We start from the raw sequence: 14,078 nt of genomic DNA on the forward strand, positions 1-14,078 counted from the left end.
AATATGACCTACCTTTTCTCAGGATTAGCAATCTAGGAGTTGCTTTTTTATGTGATTCTCGCTGGATATCTACAGAAAGCTGTTCGGGGTTGCAGTCATCTCCATTGGAAATTCTGCTTTCAGGCTCACTTATGTTGGCGGGAGCCTTCTGTTCCTCATCACATGGGCCAGATACCACCCGTCTGTTCTCCCAACTTGACATCTGGCTTCCCCAGAGCAGATGATGCAATAGAAAGAGTGTGCTTATGTCAGAGAGTGCCTAAAACAGAAGCTGCAGTCTTTTTATAACCGTATCTTGGAAGTGATACACCGTCATCTCTGCTGTGTGCTACCAGAAACCCTCTGCTCAATTAACTAAACTGCTTGCTGTTCTTAATAGTTGCTTAGCTCTGTCTTTGCTTACACTGTTCCTCTTTTCTTTCCATGGGTTCACTCAACAAACTCCAGTTTGCAGTCAGCTTTGATGAAGCCTTTCTGGACACACCTCCCAAGCCCTGTCATACAAAACCTGAACTTGTAGAAAATAAATTCACTTATATCAGTTTTTTTTTTAAAGATTTTATTTATTTATTTGACAGACAGAGATCACAAGTAGGCAGAGAGGCAGGCAGAGAGAGAAGGGAAGAAGCAGGTTCCCCGCCAAGCAGAGAGCCCCATGCGGGGCTCGATCCCGGAACCCCGAGATCATGGCCCGAGCCGAAGGCAGAGGCCTCAACCCACCGAGCGACCCAGGTGCCCCTATATTAGTTTTTCTTATGCTGAAAGCCCTTTGAACACAGAAACAAAGTTGTATCTTAAACACTTAATATTGTTCTGACACAAATGTTTCTTAATGTTTGTGTTCTGAGAAGATCTAGGTATTTCACGATTTTTTTTGTGTTCTAAAATGGTAATCAGATATCTCTTTTAACTATCTCTGCTTTTGGAGTGAAGAATGAAGTAGGGTTTAAGGTATAATTTTTGTATATTTTTGTCAGATTAGGAAGAACATGAGACATTCTAATAATTACACCAAAAAGTTTAAGCCAGAGAAAATGTCATGACCTTTCCAAAAATACGTGTTGTGAAACACTGTGCTAGAAGTACTTACTTTATATTGTGTTGATTTATCAACTATTTGTAAGCTTACACTTACAGAGTATAATGATAAATATTATGGGCTCTGTAGACATGTCTTTTCCTTCAAGGGCTTATAATTCATATGGTAAATAATCTGAGGCAGTCGTTTTAAATCCTTGCTTTAAAGATCAGAAATAACCTATTTTTACTCTGGGTAGTTTATCACTCAGAATCTAATAAAACTGTGGAAACTGACTTCTCACATTAAGTTCCTAAAAAAGTCATTTTTCCCCCATTGGAAATAAATAGAAGTAAAATCAAGTAAGATAAAATCAGTCATTTTACTCCAGTTCAGTGTTTACATTGAAATGCCTTTTCTCTGATCTAAAGGTGTTCTTGCAAACCAGGATTTTGGCTGCAAATACCACTTTATTACCTTCTTTGAAGTTTCCTTTTTCTCTACCATAGTGACATCTTGAACTGTATATGAATTCTTTATGAATTTTTTGCCCATAGTGAATTTTTCCTTTGCAGTGCAATTCCAGTAAAATACGTAGTCTTTTTTTTTCTTGATGTATCGGTAAACATCATAGAATCAACTCCACAAAAGTGTTCTTTCATCTTGAGTTTTTCTGTCACTATCTAAAAACATCTGTTGAATTCTTCTTTTGTTGTTGTTCAAACTTGTGTTGTGATTTTGTAGAATACACTGTAGAAATTTCTCCTAACTTCTGTAGTGATGAAACATTTTCTTGGTATTTTTTTGAAGATTTAACAGAGTAAAGAAATGTTTGATAGGATTAACATTCTCCCCTGGTCTTTATAAATATAAAGGATTGGGTTTTTTGTATGAAATTTCTCAGTTGAACCTCGGTTTTTGTTAATATCTTTTAAAATACCAGGAAGAATTCCTAATACTTTGCGTCACTTGGAGAAACCAATTAAATAACTATAATGTCTCTTTAATTCCGCCCGGCTACCTTAAGTCCTTCCTGGAATAAATCTTAAGTTTGAAAAAAAAAGATCTGTAATTTCTAAGAAAGTTGCATGAAACAAGATACCCATTCATTCCTAGTATATATGCATCTTCTAAACATATTACTGGGGCCCTTTGGAAGAGGCATCCTTACGATATAAATATATTATGCTACCCATAACATCTTGATGTTATGCTGTCCTTTCACCTAAGCTTAATGCATTCAGATTTACTGTGAATTTAACTGTGGAGAAGTTAGAGAATGAGGATGAAAGTTCACATAGGCTAGCAAGAGCATAAAATACCCTGAATAAAAATTCTTAAGTAGTTCACATGTTATCATCTCCATTGCTACTTCCCTAATTCAAAGTACTGTCATCTCTTGCCCAGATTTAAGTACCTTCCTAACAAGTCTTCCCAAGACTGCAGTTCCTGCCTTCCCTAGTATTAAAACTGGTGGTCCTTTGAAAACTGAAATCTCATTGTGTCACTTCCTGCTGAAAACCTATAAAGAGATCCCATTGCTCTTAAAGTGACTTGTATATTAGGCCTTCTGTAATCTGGCCCCTGCCTGCTTTTAGTTCCTCCAAAGCCTTCCAGGTCCCACCATCCACAGGATCATTTCTCATTTATTGCGATGTACTGATTCATTATTTCTGTACAGATTGGTTTAGTAATCTCCCACAGATCCTCACATCACAGCTCTATGTCACTTCCTTAGTTATCTACCTATTAGGGTAGATCTGTTATATGTTCCTGTAACATAACTTTTTTAGCAGTTACTGTTAAAAATTTCCATTTCATTTGTATGGTTATTTAATTAATCTCTTCATATGACTCTTAGTTCCAAGTACCTTCAGCATTGGAACTTAATGCCTTAATTACTTGTTGCATTAAAGGCTGGATTGGCCAGTTAATTTATGTATGTGTTTCTAATTCAGTCTATCCCAGAATTGGTGTTTAGAAATTAACAGCGTAAATCCCATTGTAATTTAGAATTACATGAGAGTAATGATGTTTCCATCAAATTTTCCTGCTGTATGGTTACTATGTGATTAGACAAGTCATATAAATACTAGACCTCACTTTTATCATTTGTAGAAGGAACTGGAACTAGTTGATCTGTAAGCTCGCTCTGACTCGGATGTTCAGTGATGTTAATGGTTTCCTCTTCATCATCAGGAGAAAGATTGATTTTTTTTTTTTAAGATTTTATTGATTTATTTGAGAGAGCGAGCATGAATGCACAGGTGGGGAGAGGGGCAGAGAGAGAGGGACAAGCAGACTCCCCACCGAGTGCAGAGCCCAGCATGGGCCAGGACCCTGAGATCGTGACCTGAGCCCAAGACAGACGCTTAACCGGCTGAGCCACCCAGGTGCCCCCAGATACTGATTTCTAACTTCATTGTCCATTGGGTTGATTTGGAGGTTCTGTTCTATGTGTCCCCACTCCAGGATTCAGCTGACAGAGCAGCCTCTATCCTGAACTTTGCTAGACACTGTAATAGAGGAAAGAACTCTGAAAGATCTCTTATCTTGTGTCAGTTATTCAAATGCTCTGGCCAGAAGTTACATGTCACCTGGGATCACAGCTCATTGGCCAGAATGAGCACATGGTTGCACCTAACTAACTATGAAGAGACCAAGAGAAACAATCCTACCGTATGACCAGAAGGCAAAGAAAAAAAAAAATGATTTGGCAAACAACACTGACAGGTCTGCCTTTCTGGTCAACCAAAGATTTGAATCACTGTCTTTACCACAAAATATACTCATCCACTCCACAGTGAACCCATCCCCAAAATACCAGCTAAACAGCATCAAGCTTGAAGTATTAGGATTTCCAGGTGATACACATAATTCTCTATATTGGTTTGGATCTGTTTCCCCTTGATCTGTGAATGGAAATACTATCTCTACCTCTGCTGTATGCATACCCCATATACATGAGAAAAACAGGGCCATGATAACCACAATAAACATTCCCATTTGGATTCTAGAAGATTGAGGGAAACCTAGCACTCCATAATCCATAGCAACTCAAAAATCGCATCAGGCTGACTTTATAAGGGTCCCCTTCCCCTGGCTGTGGGCAGTATTTTTGTTTATATAACTAGATCTCTCCTGGAGGGTCTCCTTAGTCCATTGTTCTTTGTGGTTTTTGACATTCTTTCATTCTCCATGGTCTTTCTTCACCTCATCTGAAGTAGGTATTGGAAAATAAACCCTTTGGGGAGCTAATGCAAGTATACTTTTAACTCAGATTTTAATCTCGGCTTTTGATTTTTGATTGTCAGCAGCACAACTCGGTAGGCTTCTAATGTGTTTCCATTTAATTCTGAATGCCAGTAGCCTGTATTTATAGTTCTTTATCAGATGTCAGCCTCCTAATTGCTAGTAGCATAAACCTATTAACTTTTGCTGGAAAGCTACACTCTTAAGTGTCTACTCTCTTTTTCTGTGAGGATTATGTTCAGCTGAAAGCAAGAATGCAGTTTTAATTGTGTGTCTGCTTTTGAGACTCTAATCCATTCAAATGTTTTATTGTAAGTATCAACGGCTGCATTCTGATTTAAACCTTACCTTCAAGGTTGATTGCTCTTCCTCTGTTAGCCAAAGGCCTTCTTGATTCCTAAACTTAATAGCTTGGGTTGAGAAGCATTCTTAAAATGCTGCAAGTCGCTGAATTTTTGGACTCTTCGTTCCTGCTTACCAACTGATGAGTTTTAAAATTTTGTTTCTTATAATACCAAACACAGAGCAACCAACACTCCATTTTAATGGTTAGGGTTTTTTTAAACTTTCTAGAGCTACAGGTTTATTAAGTACATTATTTGCTTCTTAAACTATCATAACTGACTTTTACCAAGTATTTTGTGCTGCCTAATAAGGATTCTAGGCTTCCATCCTTTGAGAAGTTTCCTTGCTGCTTGGCCCCCAAATGGCATATATTTTAGCCTTTGTGTTGTAACAGTATCCCATTTCTGGAACCAGTTTATGTCATTCAGGATCAACTAGGTTATGATGTAATAACAAACAAGCTTAAAAGTTCGTTTCTTATTTTATGGAACATTTTTTTCATGAATCAGCTGGGGAACCAGGCATAGGTAGCAGTCCGGTATGGTGGCAGGTGGGAGGAGATGGCAGATCTTCACCATCAGTTAAATACTCTAGCCTGGAAATAATAAGTTGCTTTGATTCACAACTCATTGACTGGGATTAGTGACCTAGCCCCACCAGCCACAGAGCCAGAAAATGCAATATTATTGTGTGTCTGGAAGCCAGCCAGGAATAATTTGATGAACAAAACTAAAGGCTATCTATTACACTTTCAGTATTTATCTTTGTGTACTGGAGGAAGAAAATGAAGAAGGGGATATTTGAGGACCTTTGTGAAGACAGATAAAAAGTACACCTTCAGGGGCACCTGGGGGACTTAGTCAGTTAAGCAGCTGACTCTTGGTTTTGGCTCAGGTCACAGTTTCAGGGTTCTGGGGTGAAGCCCCAGGTCAGGTTCTATGCTCAGCAGGGAGTCTGCTTAAGATTCTCTCCCTCTGCTCCTCCCCCTACTTGCTCACTCTCTCTAAAATACATAAATAAACCTTCTGGTTTTTTTAGGTACACCTTCAGTAAGCTGTGTTTTATCTCCTCTGAACTTAAGATTTTTAACCTATCCTTCACTCCATTTAAATAGTAAATTTTGCATTCTGACCATGGTTTGGTCAAATTATAATATAAATATTGTACTAGTTGATCCTGAATTACTTACTTATAAATATTTTACTTTACCTAAGATGAGTATTTTAGTCGTCATCATCAGACTGGAAGAAATATAAATATAAATCCCTAATTAAGTACAGGTGTCTAACACAACCCCTGTACTACAATTTATTACTGGAAAATTAATTCGCCTTTATGGGGTTAAAAAAAATGGCAGTGTCTGCCACAGTTTACTTCTTTAAAATGAGATCATGGAAGTATATGATTTACTCTTGTTTAGACTTTCATTCTGATCAAATTTAATGCAGCTCCTGAGATGATACAAACTTTTTAGCATGATTTACATAATACTTTTATAGGAAACTTGTCTTAAATATTATCTGGAAACTTTATTTAGTTATTTCATCTCTTTCTGCTATGAAATAAGAGAATTTGTATAATGTTTCTAGGAGCCTAAAGACCTTTGCAAGAAAGAATTTAATTTTCCTTCTCTTACGGCTATAAATACCAACTAAATAGAGATAATAATTAAATGTGTTAGAATTAATCTAAAACTGCTCTAAGTATGTTATTCAAGTTTTGCAACCTTTTGCCCTTCCTCCCCAAATAAAAGCTCTGCATATTTCTCTCATTTCCATGAAACCAGATTTATTTTAGGTAGCATTGCATTCATTAGTTTAAAAATGTTCCAGTGAGTTATATCACATCCATTGTGGGGTAAAGCGTATGGTAAAAATAATCTTTGAATGAATTACTCCCATTAATTTAACTTGATCAGGAAAGCTGGGAGGACAGGGCTTCCTTAAGACTGCAGTGCATGTTTCTTTTTTCCTTTTGTACTTGAAAATGTCTAGAGAGACCTCATTCTAATGCAAAAGCTGAAAAAGTGAGTGTGGTAACTATAGTATGGTGCCTGAACTTTGTCGTTTAAAGAACATGTCATTTAAGTTCCCCAGTGAATGAGATTTGACTGTCTTCAGAGGTTAAAATTGTTTTAACAGTGACAGTTTGCCAATAAAAATCAACTGGAGTTTTAAAATATCCTCATTTGGGCTCTTGGGTAGCTCAGTTGGTTAAGCATCAGACTCTTGATCTCAGCTTTAGGTCATGAGTTCAAAGCCTGGTGTTGGGCTCCATGCTGGGCTTGGAGCCTACTAAAATAAAATAAGATAAAATAAAATATCCTCATTTATAGGATTAATAGGAGACAGGATATCATTAAGAAAACATAAGGTAAATTTGGACTTGGTCTTATTTATTGATCCAAATATACCTATCGTAATTTCTATTAATAATGTAGGCCATAATCTATTGAAATTTGCTATTATAATAATAATACACCACCACTTTATAGACATAATCTCACTCTTCAATGCAGTCTTTATAAGTTAGGTAGCATTTTAGGCCTTTTACTAATAAGGAAAAAAGGCTGAGTTGGTGTCATTATTTATATTATGAAAAGCTAATAAAAGTGTATGCTAGGTGTACACTAGAAGGTTACCTGCATTTCTTGTCTCATTTTACCTTGATAATAGCAGTAACCTCATTTTACTAATAAGAAAATGTAGATTTAGGGAAGTTAAGTCACAATTAGTAACTGTCAGAATTCCCTTCCAGGATTTCCTTCCAGGTTTTTGACATCAAAACGTGTGGTTTTTAGAAAGTACGCCTTATATATCTTCCTGTTTGATAGAGTATTCTAATAAAAACAAAAAATCAGAAATTTTATTTCCATACAATATGTTTTATAACTTGCAAGAAGATAATTTGTGGCACAAAATAGAATTAAACTCATTAGGATAATTTGAGATTATAAAATATTTATTTTCATCTAACAATGTGTTAGTTTAAATAAAGGGGGAGTTTTAAGTTTGAGAAAGTGAAGGATACAGACATATAATTAAACAAGAAAGCTTTGAGACTATCAGAGCTCCTTTTATTTTTTAGCCACTGCAGAAGACAAAGCTTTAGAAATTACACTGAGGATTTTGTGGTTTTGGTGAAACCACAGGACTTGGTGTTAAAGGAGAAAATTTGCGTATTTAGTTTAGTGTATTATGAACTATGATTTCTTCCTATATTAGCCATGTTACAATGTTTTCCACAGTTACCTTAAACATGGACAAATCTTAGCATTCATACAAACCCTGAAAATTTATATTTTTGATGGGTAATAAAAAATATTAGTAAGAACAGTGTAACAGCTAAGTCTCAATTGGTACATTGACTGGTGGGAAAATAGATAAATCTGTTATTTTTGATGAAGGAACAGGGAATGGTCAAATTTAGACTGTTTCAATCTGTTATTATGTAGATCCTTATCTCTCCAGGGTGGTAAATCATTTAATACTCTTTTGACTTCTTTTATGGTAGATTATTTAATTGTACCTAAAAAGCCAAAATGAATTCCTTCCCAATTTGCTTCTAATTCAAAGCTGATTCTCTTCTCAGAGGGGAAACTCCTATTTCTACTATTTCTGTGAAAAGAAGATTATTTTGTTTCCATACTTGGTAAATGTGGTATCAGATGTATAGTAAGTGAAGTCTTCGAAGTTCAGAAGAAGTACAAATTTTGATTTAACTCTACTGTCTAATTCAGCAAGATAAAACAAAACAATAAAGGGAAACAAACTTTACTCTTTACTGTAGACCTCTATATCTGTAGGGATGATAGATGATTAAAGTAGTTAATTACACAGGAAACATATGTATGTAGTCTTGGTTCTCCTAGGACTTAATCTTCCAGAACTCCATTCTTCATATCCACAGTGCCTGGGTACTACCAGAGTTAACCTTTTTGAGCAATGATTAGTAAAGCATTCCAAGAGAATCCTGTAAGAGAAATTAGGAAATTGCTGTTACTTTCTCAAGTTACCTGGTTATAACTTTCCACTAATCCTTGAAGCCATAATGTTGTTCTTTATCTCTTCAGCTGTTAAAAATCCTTTCTGCTTCTCTCTTAGTATTGAGTCCTCCCTTGAGTACGACCCAGAACTCAGCCATACATGGGGAAGGCAAAAGAAGACAAGAAGGAGGAATTAAGCCACAGTAGAAAGACCATAGGGTTCTGGAGTCAGACCTCAATCCAAATCCTACTTCTACCACTTCGGGCAAGTGACTTAATCTTACTGAGCTTCACTTTCCCTGTAAAATAGGTATAATAATACATTTTAAGAATGAAGATGTTGTATCTAATATAGGGTCTCAGCATAGAGATACAATTTTATATAATAAACTTACTTCCCTCTTCTGTCATTTTTACCATGTAAATAGTAGAGCATGATTGCTTTCGTGTCTGTCAGTGACCCACCTTACTACAACCTAACTGCTGAATCTTCACAAGTAAACAGAAATAACTATATCAATATCAGGATTCTCCAAACTTTGCATAAGAGTCAGATAATATTTTAAGCTTTGCAGGCCTTACAAGTCTGTCACAGCAACTCAGCTCTGCTATTGTAGGGCACAAGCAGTATGGACAATATGTAAATGAGTAAGTGTGGCTATGTTCTACTATTTACAAAAACAGATGGGGAGCTGAATTTGCCCACTCCCTCTCTTATACTTTCCCAACTACTAATCTGTATTACTGTCCATAAAGCAGAGTTCTGTTGTCAGATTTTGTAGTCTAAAAACAGCTCCCTGTTTTAAAAATAAACTTACTGGAAAATACCTCAGTATGAAGTTGAACAGTGGAGTCATAAGGTTATGTTTCCCAAAATTGATAGACTGTTATTTTAGAAGAGAATGGTTTTTATATGCCTTGGTTTAACATTATAACTTTAATGCTTATCATAGTTTTTAGTCCTGAAAATTAAAAGCTGGGTCCCACCAAACATTTAGATGAATCACACTAACAGTGGTTAGTGAATAGTTAGTACATGTTGACTTCTATATTACTGATTTGGAAAATCATGGTGCATTTTAATATGTGCAAAATCTGTGAGGATTCTTCTGTAAAGAAACTGTTCGACATTGCTTATCTATCTGTGCATTTTATCTGTCTGTGCATTTCCCAAAATTAATCCCAGAACTCTTCGTATAACAACGATAACTCTAGAACAACTATTCAGAAGACAGTATTCTGGTAATGTCTGGTTTAGATAAGGAAATTAAGAGCGAAAACTTTCACTGACTTACAGATCAGAGATTGTGCAGTTACTTGGCAGTAATTCTGGAAGAAGTACTTCCATCTCTTCCTCTTCCTTTCAGGAAGACCCTTTTTTTCCTTAAAAAAAAAATACTATTTGGAAATAATTTCAAGCTTACAAAAAGTTTGCAGGAAAAAGAGTAGTATACCCACATATAACTATTGTCAACATTTTGCCCAATTTGCTTTATTGTTGGTTTTTTTTTTCAAACTTATACATAGACACATGTAAACAAACACATATTTTTCCAAACCATTTAAGAGTTAATTTGCCTACATCATGGTGCTTTATTCCTAAATATTTCAATGGAGTTTAATCTTTTATGATGCAGACAGTTTTTTTTTAATTTTTTATTTTTTTATAAACATATATTTTTATCCCCAGGGGTACAGGTCTGTGAATCGCCAGGTTTACACACTTCACAGCACTCACCAAAGCACATACCCTCCCCAGTGTCCATAACCCCACCCCCCTTCTCCCAACCCCCCTCCCCCAGCAACCCTCAGTTTGTTTTGTGAGATTAAGAGTCACTTATGGTTTGTCTCCCTCCCAATCCCATCTTGTTTCATTGATTCTTCTCTTACCCACTTAAGCCCCCATGTTGCATCACCACTTCCTCATATTAGGGAGATCATACGATAGTTGTCTTTCTCCGCTTAACTTATTTCGCTAAGCATGATACGCTCTAGTTCCATCCATGTTGTCGCAAATGGCAAGATTTCATTTCTTTTGATGGCTGATGCAGACAGTTTTTGAAGATTACAGTCTCTTTGATTTTTTTTCTTAATAGAGGATCCCATTTTGAGTTTGATGTTTTCCCAAGTAGATTCAGATTTTGCACTCCCAGGTAGAATTTTACATAAAGGATATTGTAGTCTCATAGTATCACATCCTGAGACACATAATTTATCTGCCCCTGATTGGTAACGTTAGTTTTGATAACCCAGTCAAGGTATGGGCCAGTTTCTTCACTATATAGTTACTAGTTTTCCTTGGAACTAATAAGCAGTCAGGGAATCTACATCCTTTTGCGAATTAATATAGTGGAGCTGTTAAGAGTTCATACTAGGAGCATCTGGGGGAAGCAGACATCTGCCTTCAGCTCAGGTCATAATTTCTGGGACCTGGGATTGAATCTATTTGCCCCCTCCCCACTTGCCCTCTCTTTTTTTCTATGTCTCTCAAATCTTAAAAAAGAAAGAGTTCATAGTAGAGCCACAGCTGGGTTTGTATCCAGCTAATTATATGAACTTAGGGAAGTTTAGTGATAGGTGAAATAGGGATGATAATTCCCACGTCTTTCTACAATATATATATGTAATATAGCGAGAATATATATTGTTATGAGCTTTTAATGAAGTAAGATATATGAAGCTTGGGCCTGGCATTGATAAGTGCTCCATATATGTTAGCTATTACTATTTCAGTTCTGGAAAGGTGAATTAACAGACATAGTAATAAAGCCTAAAGCTTTATAACCCAAAGTTAGAAATGAGTTCACAAAGTCTTTTCTTGCAAGTAAATTAATATTGCAAGTAAATTAATATTTTTTCCAAGATGAATGACTCTTTCAAAGTTATTGAGCTTGTTCTCACTCTTGGTGTTCTTTCCTGTCTCTTGTCCCTTGTCCCTTCTGGTATGTGTGAGGCAAGTAGCTTAGGGATGAAACTCCTATCAGGAAATTTTTTTCTGAATTCTGATTTGCTGAGTGTTCAGTTCCATATTACATGTAGGTATTACTAGAAAGGTCTATAAGATGTCCCCTGTGGCTTGAGAGTGAAATTCGGAGTAGAAAGGGTGAAGTAAGGTGTTGGACCAAAGGAAGTAGCTAGAGCTAGACCATGAAGGACCCTGTTTGCCATGCCAGGAAGTTTGAATTTCATCATGAAGGCAGTAGAGAGCCAAGGATTAAATGTGAGAATGATGGAATCCAACCTTTAGAGAGACCCTGGCAGCTACAGCTATAGAAGGTAATTGGAGAATAGTGTGATACCAGAAGTAAGGAGGCTAGTTGCTGCCTGAACTGAAGACAGTGGGATTTTAAAAAAAAAAAAAGGCACTGAATATTTTCTAGACCTAAAATGAGTGAGAATTCTAGAGGATCTGATGGCCTCGTTTGGAAACGGGAAAGTCGGAAGCAGGTAATTGACCGCACTAGGTAATACTGGAGGAAGAACAGATTTGGAGACTCAGCAGATGGGGATGTTCATGTTATATGAAGTCTATTTGTAGAGCATGTAGTAAGAGGTCTTTATACTATGCCTAGAGTTTAGCAGAAATCTGGGCTAGAAGTGAGGATTTCTAAGCATGTCATCAGCACACAAATGGCAGTTAAAGCCATGAAAGCGGATGAAATTCCAAGAGTGAGTATGTGCAAGGGCTATGGACTAAGTCTTGGCATAGCTTTTGTCTGTGTTGGATTTTATAAACATGTTTAGTTTTAGACGAGCTTAAATTACTCAGGCTGTTGATTTAAGGTATTAACCCTCCAAAATGAGAAACATCGTTTGTATTTTATTTGACTGTGTAAGTTAAAAGGCATTAAATAATGACAGATGACTAGCTCTCCAGGATATGTTGGAGATTTAGAAATCATCAGCATAAAGATTATAACCAAAAATAAGGGCTTCTTGAGACTTTTTATTAATTTTTAGGAAAGCATTCCACTTAGATTGTCATTTGTGAGAATAGAAAAACTAACTTTAGTCCCTTCCCCTTCACATTCCCAGTTATCACATGGGCACGCGGGCGCTTAGTAAATGCAGCACAACCCAACTCTAAAGCGATGTAAGGGCTACAAATAAAAGACATGAGAGGGCAAGCATCAAAACTGAACTGAATTTTGCCTAGGGCTGCCTTTGACCACCATGCTACTTAGTAACTGTGTGTCCTGAATATTTCGTGATAAAAGTACTAAAATGACAGATGTTTCACACTAAAAAGAAGTAATAAGACTGTACTGTTTTACCTGTACTTTAGCAATCTTTTACTGTTTTATACTCTAGAAATAAAGTAATTTCGGGATATGAGCTTTAAGTGGGAGGAGGGGTAGATGTTAATAATCCTAAGACCTTTTGCCATTTATTCCTTGTAGAAAATAGTAAGTATTGAATTGCTCTTTTTCTTCCTAAGTAGTCTATATCTTCAGCTGTTTTGACTTTTTCACCCCGAGCATTTTAAGGACAAAAGCAAAGTGTGTTCATCTTAATTTTTTCTTTGCTTTTATGAAATTTAATCTCAATTTTTTGTGAGTTCTGTTCCAAAACAGTATTTGTGGACCTTAAATAACAGGCACAATTCACTGGCTCATTTATTCAGTAAATATTTACTGGATATTTGTGTGTATTAGGCACAGTTCTAGACCCGAGGTAAAGCTAAGCAGAAAACAAATTCTACCTTCATGGATCTTATCTTATATGGAGAGAAGACAAGACAGTAAATAAAACAGTAAGTAAATTCTGTAGTTTATAAAGAGGTAAGTGCTATAGAGGAAAACTAAAGCAGGGGGCAGATAAAGCGTTCCAGGCTTAAGAGAGGGGAGAGAGTGCATATTTTTTTACAACATTTTGTTATGAAAATCTTCAGACATACAGTAAAGATTCAAGTGTGTTCAGTGACCACCTCTATACCCACTAGCTAGATTCACCTATTACATTTTATTCCACTTGCTTTATCACACATCCATCATCTCCATTTTTTGGGTGCATTTCAAAGAAAATTGCAGATAGTGCCTGTTTTCATAAATATTTCAGCATAGATGTCATTAATTACAGTTCAGTATTTACTGTTTTTTTTTCCTTTGAGGTAAAACTTACATGCCTAGAAATTCACAAATAAGTAGTCAATATTAGCTGAATTTTGACAATTCATATACCTTCATAGCCCCATAGCCCAACCCTCATCAAGAGATGAAGCATTATTGCCATCATCGTTGAAAATCTCTTCATTCCCCTTTCCAGTCAATCCCTGATGCCACTCCCCAGAATCAAGTACTGTTTTTATTTTTTTCACCATAAATTAATTTTGCCTGTTTTAAAACTTAATATAAATGGACTCAAAGAATGTGGACTCTTTTTAGGATTTTAGGATTGACTCATATTGTTGTGGAATATCCCATTGTATTACTCTGCCTTAGTTTGTTCATCTCTCCTATTTCTATTGATGGACATCTG

The 14,078-nt window shown here is 36.1% G+C and overlaps 1 protein-coding gene across 5 annotated transcripts in view; it reads left to right on the forward strand.

Annotated features, from left to right (window-relative positions):
- The window catches only part of EPC1 (enhancer of polycomb homolog 1), an 89,778-nt gene that overhangs the window by 40,014 nt on the left and 35,686 nt on the right, over positions 1-14,078 (forward strand). Inside the window, exon 1 of one of the 5 annotated variants that reach the window (XM_032349339.1) lies at positions 7,929-8,865. The exons of the other annotated variants lie outside the window; for them this stretch is intronic. Within the exon in view, the coding sequence (XP_032205230.1) occupies positions 8,761-8,865 (105 nt within the window). The 5' untranslated portion in view covers positions 7,929-8,760. Of the gene's footprint in view, positions 1-7,928; positions 8,866-14,078 lie in introns of those variants that run through there. 5 annotated transcript variants of the gene reach the window in all.

The sequence above is a fragment of the Mustela erminea genome, chromosome 6 (assembly GCF_009829155.1).
Source record: "Mustela erminea isolate mMusErm1 chromosome 6, mMusErm1.Pri, whole genome shotgun sequence".
Lineage (NCBI taxonomy): Eukaryota > Metazoa > Chordata > Mammalia > Carnivora > Mustelidae > Mustela > Mustela erminea.